General features: G+C 49.7%; 1 protein-coding gene across 1 annotated transcript in view; it reads right to left on the reverse strand.

Moving 5' to 3' along the window:
- LOC132578095 (ALS2 C-terminal-like protein) overlaps positions 1–10,847 on the reverse strand; it is a 40,163-nt gene extending 29,316 nt beyond the window's left edge. The window contains exons 1-6 of the mRNA XM_060247938.1: positions 10,741–10,847; positions 6,176–6,253; positions 4,433–4,560; positions 3,782–3,955; positions 2,905–2,995; positions 296–453 (exon numbers count right to left, since the gene is read on the reverse strand). Of these exons, the coding sequence (XP_060103921.1) occupies positions 296–453; positions 2,905–2,995; positions 3,782–3,955; positions 4,433–4,560; positions 6,176–6,253; positions 10,741–10,764 (653 nt within the window). The 5' untranslated portion in view covers positions 10,765–10,847. The remainder of the gene's footprint in view (positions 1–295; positions 454–2,904; positions 2,996–3,781; positions 3,956–4,432; positions 4,561–6,175; positions 6,254–10,740) is intronic.
- Between the last annotated feature and the right edge of the window lie 3,538 nt (positions 10,848–14,385).

Genomic DNA, 14,385 nt, shown 5'->3' on the forward strand with positions numbered 1-14,385 from the left:
TGAGCACATGCAATTTAAAACACAAAGCTAGAAGGATCCCCAAAAGTCATCTAGTCCAACCCCTAGCACAATGCAGGAAATGCAGAGTTCTCACCCCGCCCCCCCAGTGAGCCCTGTTCTGTGCTCATATATCTGCGTATCTGGAATTGTCAATTTCCTTCCACGTATCCCAAAAAAAAGATACTGGCAATCTGGCACAAGGTAAGCTTTGCCAAAGGTCAGAGGCAAGTCAATCTGACCCCTTGCTTCTAATGAAACAAAAAGATCAGAAGGCACGGCCATGCCCAAGACGTACTGGTAGAATTCCCATATTTTCATGGCATAATGCTTGACCTCCTCTTGAGCCATGGTCAGCAGGTGCTTGTTAGCTCCAATTGTCGAGTAGGTGGCCTGGAAGACCAAAGTCAGCATCTTCAGCAGCTTTCCTAAGGGGTGCAGAGAATTCTGGAAAGCCTGAAAGGTACAGGAATGAAAAACTCCATGTGAAGGCAAAACTAGAGAAGGCAAAACTCCATGTGAAATACTCCATGTGAAGGCAAAACTAGAGAAGGCAAAACTCCATGTGAAATACTCCATGGGCGTTTTCGCACTCACCTTCAGCCGGCGCGACCCCCCTCTTCACCGCGCATGATCTGTGCGGATTTCGCACTAAACGCCGTGGAGCAGCCTTTTGTGCCGGAAACTCCCGGCACAAAAGCCGCTCAAACGGAAACTGCGGCTTTTGCGCCGGGAGTTTCCGCGCAAAAGGCTGCTCCGTGGCGTTTAGTGCGAAATCCGCGCAGATCCTGCGCGGTGAAGAGGGGGGTCGCGCCGGCTGAAGGTGAGTGCGAAAATGCCCTATGTGAAGGCAAAACTAGTGAGGGCAAAACTCCATGTGAAGGCAAAACTAGTGAAGGCAAAACTTCATGTGAAAAACTCCATGTGAAGGCAAAACTAGAGAAGGCAAAACTCCATGGGTGTTTTCGCACTTACGTTTTACTGGCGCGACGACCCTCCTCACGCCGGCGGATCTGCAGTGATTTCGCACTAGAAGCGCCGGCGCAGCCCATTGCGCCGGCTACTTCCGTCGCTAAGCCAGCGCAAACGTTTTCCTGCTTCTTGGCGGTTTCCGTTTGCGCTGGCTTAGCGACGGAAGTAGCCGGCGCAATGGGCTGCGCCAGCGCTTCTAGTGCGAAATCACTGCAGATCCGCCAGCGTGAGGAGGGTCGTCGCGCCAGTAAAACGTAAGTGCGAAAACACCCCATGTGAAAAACTCCATGTGAAGGCAAAACTAGAGAAGGCAAAACTAGTGAGGGCAAAACTCCATGTGAAGGCAAAACTAGTGAAGGCAAAACTCCATGTGAAAAACTCCATGTGAAGGCAAAACTAGAGACGGCAAAACTCCATGTGAAAAACTCCATGTAAAGGCAAAACTAGTGAAGGCAAAACTACTTAAGTTACATGTGTGCTGAAGAGGATGGGAGTGAAAAGGGCCTGTTCCTTCAAGGTTGCCAACTCTGGGTTTTGAAATTCCTGCAGATTTTGGAGGTGGGGCCTAGGGAGGGCAGGGTTTGGAAAGGGGAAGGAACTCAGTAGGGTACAATGCCATAGAGTCCACCCTCTAAAGCAGCCATTTTCTCCAAGGAAACTGATCTCTGTTGTCTGGAGATCAGTTGTAATTGAAGGAGATCTGGGGGCGCCACCAGGAGACTGGCTGCCCTGTATGATGACAGGAAGACAGCCACACTCCAGTGCCCCAAAGCTTTATGCTTTATTGGCATGTTAAAAGCAGGGAAGGATCTTGTTTGTCTTCAGGAGAGTCCATCTTTCAAGCCTCTATCAACCTTCAGCTTCCTCCCTTCCAACTAATAAAAACTACAAGACAGAAGTAACTTGCTTCCGGGCTCCATTGTTCAAACCCCCTGTGAGAATAGTTACCCCCTGTGGCAACTAGAATGATTAAAGGCTTGGAACACTTTCCCTATGAAGAAAGGTTAAAACGCTTGGGGCTTTTTAGCTTGGAGAAACGTCGAGTGCGGGGTGACATGATAGAGGTTTACAAGATGATGCATGGGACGGGGAGGGTAGAGAGAGAAGTCCTTTTCTCCCTTTCTCACAATGCAAGAACTCGTGGGCATTCAATGAAATTGCTGAGCAGTCAGGTTAAAATGGATAAAAGGAAGTCCTTCTTCACCCAAAGGGTGATTAACATGTGGAATTCACTGCCACAGGAGGTGGTGGCGGCCTCAAGCATAGCCAGCTTCAAGAGGGGATTGGATAAAAATATGGAGCAGAGATCCATCAGTGGCTATTAGCCACTGGCCACTGTGTGACACAGAGTGTTGGACTGGATGGGCCATTGGCCTGATCCAACATGGCTTCTCTTATGTTCTTATGTGGCACAGAGTGTTGGATTGGATGGACCACTGGCTTGATCCAACAGGGCTTCTCTTCTGTTCTTATGTGACAAAGACTGTTGGACTGGATGGGCCATTGGCCTGATCCAACATGGCTTCTCTTATGTTCTTAATTTGGCTGAACTCCAAGATTTGACTAACTTTCTAATATTTTCCCCCACCAAAAATGGAAAAAAAATAGCCGAAACGTATCAAGCAGACAGACGGAAATCTTCCTCGTGTCACTGTGACCACATAGGAGAAAGTAATTGAAAAAGGTATGATCGTGGGAGTAAAGTTTTATTATGACAATTATAATTCAAGAAGCATTTTTAAGGTAGATGCTGAGATGCTATAATTCAGTACACCTTCCGGTGATGTCAGGGATGTGTTGCATATACAAATGAGTTGTGAAATAGGTGAAATGTCATAGAATCTTGGAGCTTGCAAGACAATACAGAAGCCCCAAAGCAACAAGCTTTGCTTCCGTTGAGTTCTCCCAGGGGATCAGAACTCACAGGTGACTTACCTGTTCCAAATAGCTTTGTAAGGTCCCCTGCTCCTGGTGGACAATTAGTTCTCCAAGGACATGCACCTTTACTGGAACATCTTCATTTTCTCTAGAAGGTCAGAGATAGAAAGGTTCAGGATTCTGGGTTTACACGTCTCTGTATATATGGCTGTTGGATCGTTCATTTTGATTCCTGCAGAATCTGTTATGATCTTATATTGGATCAGGCCAATGGCCCATCCAGTCCAGCTCTCTGTGTCACACAGTGGCCAAAACACAGGTGCCATCAGGAGGTCCACCAGTGGGGCCAGAACCCCAGAAACCCTCCCACTGTGGCCCTGCAAGCACTAAGAATACAGGGAACATAAGAGCATAAGAAAAGCCATGTTGGATCAGGCCAATGGTCCATCCAGTCCAACACTCTGTGCCACATAAGAACATAAGAGAAACCATGTTGGATCAGGCCAATGGTCCATCCAGTCCAACACTATGTGTCACAAGGGGGCCTAAACCCAGGGGCCACCAGGAGGTCCACCAGTGGGCTCAGAACCCTAGAAACTCTTCCACTGTGGCCCCACAAGCACCAAGAATATAGGGAACACAAGAGCATAAGAGAAGCCATGTTGGATCAGGCCAATGGCCCATCCAGTCCAACACTCTGTGTCACAAGGAGGCCTAAACCCAGGGGCCACCAGGAGGTCCACCCAGGGTTGTCTGCATTTCATACACACATACAAACATCAATCCATAACATACATTTCTACCAGTGTGAATTGGATACTAACAGATTCCACTTTGGACCACTGGCCACATTACCAATTTGCCCATGAATCTCGCTGCCCTACAACCACAATGAAAGATTATGTTCTTCTCAGGGCCCCATTCCCCTTGTCACCTTTCGCAAAACAGGTACTCCTGAGACTTCCTCAGCTCTTTGCTCGTCTGGACGTGGAAACCCATGAAAGCCTCCTCTGTTTCTCCTCGACATCCGGAACGGAGGAACGCCAGGAACTGGCTGAAGAGGGCTTCCCATCTCCTCTCCACAGGGAATTCCTTCTGGCCCAGCTGGCTGGACGGGAAGAGAACAGCCTTCAGATCGGCCTTCTAGGATCACATCCACCTGGTCCGTTCCTTGAGGACCGCAGAGCCCAGGAGCAACCGACATGTGCAAACAAGCTACACGTATCTAATGGACCCCATCCGTACAAGCTATACCACCCCAGGGATCCCATTCATACATGCAATTAGGGGCAGATGGAAAGTTGACACCATCAGTTATCGATGGTACAAAATCTGAGTCTGGGAAGGCCTTTAAAGACCAACAAACTTTAATCCCAGGTATACGCTTTTGAGCGCGTGCGCACTTCTTCAGATACACTGACGCACGACCTTCCTCAACCATTACACCATAAATGCAGAACACAGTTGGAAGCCGGGGGCTACAGCCAGATTAACACAAGCCTGCTCCCCGGTCTACACTGGAAAGCAACGGCAGCCGAGCAAGCCTCTAAAGTCGAGGGGTCCCATCCTTCCTCCTTCCACTTACAGCTTGGTCATGTGTTGATCCGGTTGTTCTCCAGAGGTGTCCAGGATCCCTTGGGTCCGCAGGCCTTGGCTGGATTTGTTGCTGAAGGTCCCTTCCAGGGTGAAGCCATTCGGGAAGGTCAGTTTCCCCTAAAACAAGCCCCAGAGGCATTGTGAAGACTGTGTCCAGATCAGTTTCAGAGGGCAGAAACATATCGTTGAAAGGGACCTCCAGGGTCATCTAGTCCAACCCCCTGCACAGTGCAAAAAATTCACAAATACCTCCCCCCCCCCCATGCACACACACGCACAGTGACCCCTGCTCCATGCCTAGAAGATAGCAACAACCCCTCCAGGATTCCTAGTCGAACTGGCCTGGAGAAAAATTGTTTCCTGACCCCGAAGTGGCCATCAGCATCTCCCTGGATGTGTAAGAAAGGGGCATGAGAACTAAGCACTGATGCAGCCCTTCCTGCCCTCCTTCCCACGATCTGCCCAAGTTTACAGAATCAGCATTGATATCAGAAGGCCGTCTAGCCTCCATTTAAAAGCCTTCCCCCCTCTTCTATCTCCCGAATTCTGTTTTTCCCACAGTCCAGCTGATGCAACACACACACATGCAAACATCAATCCATGACATACATTTCTACCGGTGTGACTTGGATACGAACAGATCCTACTTTGGACCACTGGCCACATTGCCCATTTGCCCACGAATCTAGCTGCCCTACAACTCCAGTGAAAAATTGTGGGCTGGGGGTGGGGAAACCTTTCTTAGTAGTGGCTCTTCTCCCTCTTATCTGCTCACCTCCCAGTACCGTATTTTTCGGACCATAAGACGCACTTCCCCCCCCCCCCAAAAAGTGGGGGGGAAAGCGCGTGCATCTTATGGTCCGAATACTAAAAGATGAGGGGGGAGGGGCCTGCAGCCCCCGGGAGACAAGCGGCGAGATCGCTCCCTCCGCCCCCATCGTTAACCCAGCACTTCGCAGGGACCGATCTCGCCGCTTGTCTCCCAGCTAGGCATGCTTCCCCCACGCCTGCGTGCCTGGCTGGGAGACAAGCGGCGAGATCGCTCCCTCCGCCCCCATCGCAAACCCAGCACTTCGCAGGGAGCGATCTTGCCGCTTGTCTCCCAGCCAGGCGTGCTTCCCCCACGCCTGCGTGCCTGGCTGGGAGACATGCGGCGAGATCGCTCCCTGCGAAGTGCTGGGTTTGCGGTGGGGGCGGAGGGAGTCGCCGCTTGTCTCCCAGCCAGGCACCTGCGTCTTATGGTCTGGTGCGTCCTATGGACCGAAAAATACGGTACTTCGAATTTTAGGGGCCAGGTGGCGATCTCGTTCCCCCCAGTAAGTCTTCACTTCCCAATGGCTTCTGACCTGGATAACCCAGGTGAGTCAGATCTCTGAAGCTAAGCAGAGTCAACCCTGGCTGGTGTTTGGATGGGAAACCTCCAAGGAACACTAGGATTATGATATGGAGGCAGGCAATGGCAAACTAGCCCTGATGTTCTTTTGCCTCGAAACTCTAAAAGGTCCCCATAAGTCAGCTGATGGTGGTTTCCTCCATCACCACCCACCCCATGGCTGCTGTTTTCTGCTTTAGTTTTTACCGGCCTTTTTGAATTCTTCTTTTAACTCGGATTGAGCCATTGGTGGTTTGATTTGTGTGACGGAAGGGCAGGCATACGAACAAAGAAACTTCCACCGCTTGATCCACCCTGTCTAATTCTCAACGCGAGCCAACGCATGCTCCCCGACCTCACCTTTCCGACAAAAGTTAAATCCGGTGTGAAGTTCCCCTCATAGACAGAGTCATCTTCCAGCAGAAGAGTCCCAGAGCCCTACGGATCAGAGATGGAAAGCAGCAAAAACTCAGAACTTTTCTGCTTTGAAACCCAGTAAATTCTGGTCTAGTGTTCCTACGATCATGACAGATACCAGCTTCCTTCAGTACCAATGAAATTGCTGAGCAGTCAGGTTAAAATGGATAAAAGGAAGTCCTTCTTCACCCAAAGGGTGATTAACCTGTGGAATTCACTGCCACAGGAGGTGGTGGCAGCTACAAGCATAGCCAGCTTTAAGAGGGGATTGGATAAAAATATGGAGCAGAGGTTCATCAGTGGCTATTAGCCATAGTGTGTGTGTGTGTGTATATATTTTGGCACTGTGTGATATAGAGTTGGACTGGATGGGCCACTGGCCTGATCCAACATGGCTTCTCTTATGTTCTTATGTGACACAGAGTGTTGGACTGGATGGGCCATTGGCCTGATCCAACATGGCTTCTCTTATGTTCTTATGTGACACAGAGTGTTGGACTGGAGGGGCCATTGGCCTGATCCAACATGGCTTCTCATGCTCTTATGTGACACAGAGTGTTGGACTGGATGGGCCATTGGCCTGATCCAACAGGGCTTCTCTTATGTTCTTATGTGACACAGAGTGTTGGACTGGAGGGGCCACTGGCCTGATCCAACATGACTTCTCTTATGTTCTTATGTGACAGAGTGTTGGACTGGAGGGGCGATTGGCCTGATCCAACAAAGCTTCTCTTATATTCTTACCAGAAGCTGTTATGCCTCGATAGAACAATTGATGGGGAGTCCAGGCAGGAGGCAAACATTGCAGTCTTCCCGCTTGTGGATATCCTAGACCAGCTGGGTGGCCACTGTGTGAACAGAATGTTGGACTTGATCAGTCTGATCCATTGTGGTGGTTCTTATGTTTTGCTTCTCAGCACAGACAGGTTGTTAGATTAAGAGCACTATCTCACACACGTGCAGGAAGAACAACTGAAAATGTGCATGGAGGAGACCAAATCGAAGGGAATGGAGTGAGTAATGAAATCCCACCAATTCCGTGTGACTTATTCCACTCTTCTGCAGATTTTAATAACTGACACATGAATACATGAAGCTGCTTTATACTGAATCGGAGCCTGGATCCATCATTATTGTAACTGTCTATGTTAACATAAGAGAAGCCATGTTGGATCAGGCCAGTGGCCCATCCAGTCCAACACTCTGGGTCACATAAAAATATAAGAGAAGCCATGTTGGGTCAGGCCAGTGGTCCATCCAGTCGAACACTCTGTGTCACATAAAAACGTAAGAGAAGCCATGTTGGGTCAGGCCAGTGGTCCATCCAGTCCAACACTCTGTGTCACATAAGAACATAAGAGAAGCCATGTTGGGTCAGGCCAGTGGCCCATCCAGTCCAACACTCTGTGTCACATAAGAACATAAGAGAAGCCATGTTGGATCAGGCCAGTGGCCCATCCAGTCCAACACTCTGGGTCACATAAGAACGTAAGAGAAGCCATGTTGGGTCAGGCCAGTGGCCCATCCAGTCCAACACTCTGTGTCACTGGACCTCTGCTCCATATTTTTATCCAATCCCCTCTTGAAGCTGGCTATGCTTGTAGCCGCCACCACCTCCTGTGGCAGTGAATTCCACATGTTAATCACCCTTTGGGTGAAGAAGGACCTCCTTTTATCCATTTTAACCTGACTGCTCAGGATTTCATTGAATGCCCACGAGTTCTTGCATTGTGAGAAAGGGAGAAAAGGACTTCTTTCTCTACTTTCTCCATCCCATGCATCATCTGTCAACCTCTATCATGACACCCCGCAGTCAACGTTTCTCCAAGCTAAAGAGCCCCAAGCGTTTTAACCTTTCTTCATAGGGAAAGTGTTTCAAACCTTGAATCATTCTAGTTGCCCTTTTCTGCACTTTTTCCAATGCTAGAATATCCTTTTTGAGGTGCGGTGACCAGAATTGCACACAGTATTCCAAATGAGACCGCACCATCGATCTATACAGGGGCATTATGATACTGGCTGATTTGTTTTCAGTTCCCTTCCTAATAATTCCCAGCACGGCGTTGGCCTTTTTTTTATTGCAATCATTTTTTATTGCAATGTTTCCAGATATTGGCCTATACACTGCTGTGCGGACATGCCTTCTTATGGCTGTTTGTTGATATGTTGTACTCAGGACTTTGTTTGTCGAAAAAGCCCAGCAGGAACCTATTTGCATATTAGGCCACACACCCCTGACATCACCATTATTTCCCATCGGGATTTTGGTAGAAAAAGCCCAGACGAAACTCATTTGCATATTAGGCCACACCCCCTGACACCAAGTCAGCTGGAACTGCGTCCCTGCTCAAAAAAAAACCCCTGGTTGTACTGCCTTCAGATGTTTATGCTGTAAGCTTTTATGATGCTTTGTATTTTAATCTGTAAGTATGTTAAACTTCTGCTGTAAGCCGCCCTGAGCTCGCTTGCAGGAATAAATCTAAAGATTAAATTAAAATTAAATTAAAAGGTCAGTCTTGTCTATTCACAGAGAGCCCGTGACGCAGAGTGGTAAAGCTGCAGTACTGCAGTCGGAGCCCTCAGCTCACGACCTGAGTTCGATTCCAGCGGGAGCTGGTTTCAGGTAGCCGGCTCCAGGTTGACTCAGCCTTCCATCCTTCCGAGGTCGGTCAAAGGAGTCCCCAGCTTGCTGGGGGGAAAGTGTAAAAGACTGGGGAAGGCGATGGTAAACCACCCCGTAAAAAGTCTGCCGTGAAAACGTTGTGAAAGCAATGTCATCCCAGAGTCAGAAACGACTGGTGCTTGCACAGGGGACCTTTCCTTTCCTTTCCATACTAGGAGCAAAGAGCCCTGTGGCGCAGAGTGGTAAAGCTGCAGTACTGCAGTCCTAAGCTCTGCTCATGACCTGAGTTCAATCCCGGCAGAAGCTGGGTTCAGGTAGCTGGCTTGAGGTTGACTCAGCCTTCCATACTTCCAAGGTCGGTCAAAGGAATCCCCAGCTTGCTGGGGGGAAAGCGTAGAGGACCGGGAAGGCAATGGCAAACCACCCAGTAAAAAAGTCTGGCCGTGAAAACGTTGTGAAAGCAACATCACCCCAAAGTCGGAAACGACTGGAGCTTGCACAGGGGACTACCTTTACCTTTTTTTACTTGTCTGTTCAGACTAGCAGCAGTTCTCCATGGTCTCAGGCTGAGGTCTTTCACATCACCCACGGCCTGGTCCTTTGAACTAGAGATGCCAGGGATTGAACCTGGGACCTTCTGCATGCCAAGCAGATGCTCTGCCGTTGAGCCACAGCCCCTCCCCCAAACAACACCTGAAGCCGCCTCATACTGAATCAGACCACAGGTCCATCGAGGTCAGTACTGTCTACTCAGACTGGTAGTGGCTTTCCTGGAGCTCAAGCTCATCCCTCACTGCCTTGTCCTATTTTTCAGAGTCCCGAACCCAGATGGGTGACCTCAGTGGTTCTCCTGGAGCTCAGGCACATCCCTCACTGCCTTGTCCTATTTTTCAGAGTCCTGAACCCAGATGGGTGATCTCAGTGGTTCTCCTGGAGCTCAGGCACATCCCTGACTGCCTTGTCCTATTTTTCAGAGATCTGAGCCCAGATGGGTGACCTCAGTAGTTCTCCTGGAGCTCAGGCACATCCCTCACTGCCTTGCCCTTTTTTTCAGAATCCTGAACTCAGATGGGTGACCTCAGTGGTTCTCCTGGAGCTCAGACACATCCCTCACTGCCTTGTCCTATTTTTTCAGAGTCTCGAACCCAGATGGGTGACCTCAGTGGTTCTCCTGGAGCTCAGGCACATCCCTCACTGCCTTGTCCTATTTTTCAGAGTCCTGAACCCAGATGGGTGATCTCAGTGGTTCTCCTGGAGCTCAGGCACATCCCTCACCTGCCTTGTCCTATTTTTCAGAGTCCTGAACCCAGATGGGTGATCTCAGTAGTTCTCCTGGAGCTCAGGCACATTCCCTCACTGCCTTGCCCTTTTTTTCAGAATCCTGAACTCAGATGGGTGACCTCAGTGGTTCTCCTGGAGCTCAGACACATCCCTCACTGCCTTGTCCTATTTTTCAGAGTCTCGAACCCAGATGGGTGACCTCAGTGGTTTCTCCTGGAGCTCAGACACATCCCCTCACTGCCTTGTCCTATTTTTCAGAGTCTCAAACCCAGATGGGTGACCTCAGTGGTTCTCCTGGAGCTCAGGCACATCCCTCACTGCCTTGTCCTATTTTCAGAATCCTGAACCCAGATGGGTGACCTCAGGACTTTTTTTTTGCAGCAGGAACTCCTTTGCATATTAGGCCACAGACCCCTGATGTAGCCAATCCTTCATGAGCTTACAGGGCTCTTCATACAGGGCCTCCTGTAAGCTCCAGGAAGATTGGCTACATCAGGGAGGTGTGGCCTAATATGCAAAGGAGTTCCTGCTACAAAGAAAACACCCTGGGTGACCTGCGCAAGCGCTTGGAAACTCCAGCTTCTCAGCTGGTCACAATGCTCACCACCATCTTATCCACGTGGAACATCCTTTGATAGCATCCGCCGGACTGCGTGACCACAATTCCCGTCCGTGTCTCTGGTCTTCGTGCCACATTCCGATGTACCTCTCTGCCCTGAACCACGGGGGGGGAAAAAACCCAATCCATCACCAAGCAGCAAAACCACAAGCAGCTACAACACAGCTGAGGACGTTCGTTTCTTACGAAAACCAACTCCAGAAAAGCAAGATGGTGGCTTCTTCAAGAACAGGTGCATGCGGCCTTGTCGGTGCCACACCCATATAAGGGTGCATCTTAGCCAGCGTCAGAAAAACTGTGAGTAGGATTTTTAGAATGACTGCACGTTGCCTCTGTGTAACCTCCCGGTCATCAGAGATGGACCCCAGCAAAGCACCTCCTGGAGCTGCCGGACTTACCTCTCCGTGTCATCCCAAACACCATAGCCGCTTCTTTTGTCGTCTTCCCAGTTAAATGGGTGCTCGGCACAAGACGGGTTTTCCAAGATGCCAAACCCGTGGCGCATGTTGTCCTTGAAATACCCTTTGTAGACCATCTCATCACCGTATCTGGGAAGAGACAGTTACATGACAGTTAACGGATTCGGTACATCTCCATTCCAAACAGGGTGTTATTTTGGTTGTTGTAGATTTTCCGGGCTGTTTGGCTGTGGTCATGGCATTGTGAGACCCGACGTTTTGCCAGCAACTGTGACTGGCATCCTCAGAGGTATAACCCAGAAAACTGGAGTTCTCTCTGGGTCAAACTGAGAAGAAGATGGTAGGCAGGTAATTTATATCTACTCAAGCAGGTGGGGTAGGGGTGAGCCATTATCTTGTAGGAGCTTCCTGGGCTGTGACATGCTATTTGTTGTTGTTCCCTGGTTGACAAATGAGATGCTCTTGGTAAGAGGCACAGGAAGCTGCCTTATACTGAATCAGACAACTGGTCCATTTCTGCCAGTCTACTCAGATCGGCAGCAGCTCTCCAGGGTCTCAGGCTGAGGTCTTTCACAGCATCTACTATCTGCTCCCTTAACTGGAGATGCCGGGGATAGAACCTGGGACCTTCTGCATGCAAAGCAGATGCTCCACCACTGAGTCATGGCCTCTCCCCCACATCTGATTGTATGAACTAGCTCTACTGAAGAACACTGTGCTGGAGGGTACCCATCATGAGACAGACCACAAGATTATGCCTGGGATGGAGAAAGTAGAGAAAGAAGTTCTTTTCTCCCTTTCTCACAATACAAGAACTCGTGGGCATTCAATGAAATTGCTGAGCAGTCAGGTTAAAACAAATAAAAGGAAGTCCTTCTTCACCCAAAGAGTGATTAACATGTGGAATTCACTGCCACAGGAGGTGGCGGCGGCTACAAGCATAGCCAGCTTTAAGAAGGAGTGGATAAAAATATGGAGCAGAGGTCCATCAGTGACTTGGCCACTGTGTGACACAGAGTGTTGGACTGAATGAGCCATTGGCCTGATCCAACATGGCTTCTCTTATGTTCTTATGTCTGGGCAGTGATGCTCTGTATTCCTGGTACTTGAGGGGGCACAGTGGGAGGGCTTCTGGTGTCCTGGCCCCACTGGTGGACCTCCTGATGGCACCTGGGTTTTTTTTGGCCACTGCGTGATAGACTGTTGGACTGGATGGGCCATTGGCCTGATCCAACATGGCTTCTCTTATGTTCTTATGTGACACAGAGTGTTGGACTGGATGGGCCTCTGGCCTGATCCAACATGGCTTCTCTTATGTTCTTATGTCTGGGGCAGTGATGCTCTGTATTCTTGGTGCTTGAGGGGGGCACAGTGGGAGGGCTTCTGGTGTCCTGGCCCCACTGGTGGACCTCCTGATGGCACCTGGGGTTTTTTTGGCCACTGCGTGATAGAGTGTTGGACTGGATGGGCCATTGGCCCGATCCAACATGGCTTCTCTTATGTTCTTATGTGACACAGAGTGTTGGAATGGATGGGCCACTGGCCTGATCCAACATGGCTTCTCTTATGTTCTTATGTGACACAGAGTGTTGGACTGGATGGGCCATTGGCCCGATCCAACATGGCTTCTCTTATGTTCTTATGTGACACAGAGTGTTGGACTGGATGGGCCACTGGCCTGCTCCAACATGGCTTCTCTTATGTTCTTATGTGACACAGAGTGCTGGACTGGATGGGCCACTGGCCTGATCCAGCATGGTTTCTCTTATGTTCTTATGTGACACAGAGTGTTGGACTGGATGGGCCATTGGCCCGATCCAACATGGCTTCTCTTATGTTCTTATGTGACACAGAGTGTTGGACTGGATGGACCATCGGCCTGATTCAACAGGGCTTCTCTTATGTTCTTATGTGACACAGAGTGATGGACTGGATGGACCATCGGCCTGATTCAACAGGGCTTCTCTTATGTTCTTATGTGACACAGAGTGTTGGACTGGATGGACCATCGGCCTGATTCAACATGGCTTCTCTTATGTTCTTATGTGTCACAGAGTGTTGGACTGGATGGGCCTTTGGCCTGATCCAACAGGGCTTCTCTTATGTTCTTATGTGACACAGAGTGTTGGACTGGATGGACCATTGGCCTGCTCCAACAGGGCTTCTCTTATGTTCTTATGTGACACAGAGTGTTGGACTGGAGGGGCCATTGGCCTGATCCAACAGGGCTTCTCTTATGTTCTTATGTGACACAGAGTGTTGGACTGGATGGACCATTGGCCTGCTCCAACAGGGCTTCTCTTATGTTCTTATGTGTCACAGAGTGTTGGACTGGAGGGGCCATTGGCCTGCTCCAACAGGGCTTCTCTTATGTTCTTATGTGACACAGAGTGTTGGACTGGATGGACCATTGGCCTGCTCCAACAGGGCTTCTCTTATGTTCTTAAGTGACACAGAGTGTTGGACTGGATGGACCATTGGCCTGATCCAGCATGGCTTCTCTTATGTTCTTATGTGTCACAGAGTGTTGGACTGGAGGGGCCATTGCCTGATCCAGCATGGCTTCTCTTATGTTCTTATGTGACACAGGGTGCTGGACTGGATGGACCATTGGCCTGATCCAGCATGGCTTCTCTTATGTTCTTATGTGACACAGGGTGCTGGACTGGATGGGCCACTGGCCTGCTCCAACAGGGCTTCTCTTATGTTCTTATGTGACACAGAGTGTTGGACTGGATGGACCATTGGCCTGATCCAGCATGGCTTCTCTTATGTTCTTATGTGACACAGGGTGCTGGACTGGATGGGCCACTGGCCTGCTCCAACAGGCTTCTCTTATGTTCTTATGTGACACAGAGTGTTGGACTGGATGGGCCACTGGCCTGATCCAACATGGGTTCTCTTAAGTTCTTATGTGACACAGAGTGTTGGACTGGATGGGCCACTGGCCTGATCCAACAGGGCTTCTCTTAAGTTCTTATGTGACACAGAGTGTTGGACTGGAGGGGCCACTGGCCTGATCCAACATGGGTTCTCTTAAGTTCTTATGTGACACAGAGTGTTGGACTGGATGGACCATTGGCCTGATCCAGCATGGCTTCTCTTATGTTCTTATGTGACACAGGGTGCTGGACTGGATGGGCCACTGGCCTGCTCCAACATGGGTTCTCTTAAGTTCTTATGTGACTCAGAGTGTTGGACTGGAGGGGCC

This window comes from Heteronotia binoei, chromosome 10 (assembly GCF_032191835.1).
Source record: "Heteronotia binoei isolate CCM8104 ecotype False Entrance Well chromosome 10, APGP_CSIRO_Hbin_v1, whole genome shotgun sequence".
In the NCBI taxonomy this organism is placed as follows: Eukaryota; Metazoa; Chordata; class Lepidosauria; order Squamata; family Gekkonidae; genus Heteronotia; species Heteronotia binoei.